Below are 2,058 nucleotides of genomic sequence, written 5' to 3'. Positions count from 1 at the left end.
ACTGTCGGAACTAGAAGCACAAGCATTTTGATACACTCGCATTAACATCTGCCAACCATGTGTGTGTGACCAATAATATTTGATTTGATGTTTACTGTACATTTTTTATTCTTTATATCCCTTTTGTTTAAAATCTATTTCACTTGCTTTGACAATGTAAACATATGTTTCCCATGCCAATAAAGCCCTTAAATTGAAATTTAATTTGAATTGAGAGAGATCTAGGAAATTGACAATTCATGTTTCTGTCCACTCAACTGTACTGTATCTTTCACGTCAGAGTTCGATACAGGTCCCAACCCATTACATGGACCTCAAACAATCTCAACTGTGTGTGTGTGTGCGTGTGTGCGTGTGTGCGCATGCGCGCATGCGTGTGTGCGTGTACACATTTTACTATACTTGTCAGTAACAAAAGTCCTCACAAGAATAGTAAACCAACTAAAATTATGAGATGAGGACATTTTTCCAATCCTCACTTGTAAAAAGGCTATTTTAGGCTGAGAAGTTTAGGGTTAGGGTTAAAATTAGGATTAGGATTAGAATTAGGGTTAGGGTTCAGGTTAGGGTTAGGGGTAAGGGAAAATAGGATTTTTAATGGGAATCAATTGTTGTTCCCCAAAAAGTCCTTACAAGTAAAGTCAGATGTGTGTGTGTGTGTGTGTGTGTGTGTGTGTGTGTGTGTGTGTGTGTGTGTGTGTGTGTGTGTGTGTGTGTGTGTGTGTGTGTGTGTGTTGAACTTGGACTGAAATAAAGTGCATAAATTCCTGAAGGGCAAAAATCTATGTATCTGGGATTGGCTAGCTAGCTTTTAAATGTCTGGCAGATCTGGTCTTTCTACGTTCAATCGATGTTTCCTCGATCGACTACCCTTTCTTGTTGCTATGCAGGTCCGGAGAGACGCAGCAAGTCTCCTTGCGAAGCAGCAACGGCGTATTGTCACGACGAAGGGGCTTTCGTTTCACGTAAAACAACCATTCATTTATTTATTTTTTGAGCTCATATTACACGAGATTCCGATTCGATTTTTGTTGCTAGTGGTTTAAAACAAGAAAGGACTGTTATAGAGCTATGTAGAAAATACAGAAAGGAACGTTTCTGGCGCTGTTTGGATTTGTCTTGACCTTCCATCACCACAGGGAGGCGCAGTGGTGCCTCATTTCGTGGGGAAGCCTCAACACCTCTGGCCTCCATTGATTTCCCCATCATTTTCCAGCCCCCGTCTGTCTCTGGACCCCGCAGTGTTCTCCTAAGGTCTGTTAGTGTACTGTTGGTTTAGACAGCGTTCGCTTTAATTCTAACATGTCCGCCAGAGTCCAAATCTGACTGCTTTTTTTCCTCACATTTCCCTCCTTCTTGGGGGTTTGAAGGAATTATCCATCCCCCCCCCCTTGGATTTCTTTGGAATAAACATAGCTATTTCTTAAGGAATACACCATTCATGTCAATGCTTCAACATGCAGCCCCCGCCGAGAAAGGTGAGTTTTTTTCCTTTACTTGGCTAGCTATTTCTCTCCAACCCTGTGCTATCTAGGCATCAAAATGATTTATGTTAGATTGCTACTAGTTAGCCAGCTATCAGTGGGATGTTGACTTGCTAATACCATTTATATGTAACGTTAAGGTTAGCTACTTAGCTAGCTTGCTATTGTTAGCTATGTGGGTTGCACATATTCTAGCTATTTGTATTCGACTGTCAATTTCAACCCTGGTTATAGAAATGCTAACTAGCCAACTAGGCACTACGAGCTGTTTGGTTAGCTAGTTAGGTCTGGTTGTGGAGGTCTTGAGGAACCGCTATCTGGTATCTAGCTAACCACAGATAACCAAAGATACTGGTCCCTTCTAACGTTAACGAAATGTTGAATAACCGAAACAGCTTGCTATAACTAATGTTACTAGATCGCTAAGGTGGCTGAACAAGTACTGTACAATTCATTCTCTTTCTGTTACAGTTTGTTCCTCTTTTTTCTATAGTTTTTAGTTGTGCAGATGTATGAAAGGTTTTGTTGAGTTAGCTAGCAACCTTGTTGACACGGTACTTGATGACCTGCTGTT

General features: G+C 41.0%; 1 protein-coding gene across 2 annotated transcripts in view; it reads left to right on the top strand.

The window, feature by feature from the left end:
- The first annotated feature begins 894 nt into the window (after window positions 1–894).
- Window positions 895–2,058, top strand: part of LOC106613235 (F-BAR and double SH3 domains protein 2) — a 138,356-nt gene continuing 137,192 nt past the window's right edge. Inside the window, exon 1 of one of the 2 annotated variants that reach the window (XM_045724809.1) lies at window positions 895–1,478. In XM_045724809.1, the coding sequence (XP_045580765.1) occupies window positions 1,458–1,478 (21 nt within the window). In that variant the 5' untranslated portion in view covers window positions 895–1,457. The remainder of the gene's footprint in view (window positions 1,479–2,058) is intronic. The other variant, XM_045724810.1, reaches the window with a different exon arrangement.

Source organism: Salmo salar, chromosome ssa09, assembly GCF_905237065.1.
Source record: "Salmo salar chromosome ssa09, Ssal_v3.1, whole genome shotgun sequence".
Taxonomy (NCBI): domain Eukaryota; kingdom Metazoa; phylum Chordata; class Actinopteri; order Salmoniformes; family Salmonidae; genus Salmo; species Salmo salar.
The sequence above is the reverse complement of the archived record's forward strand: the minus strand, read 5'-3'. Positions and strand labels throughout refer to the sequence as shown.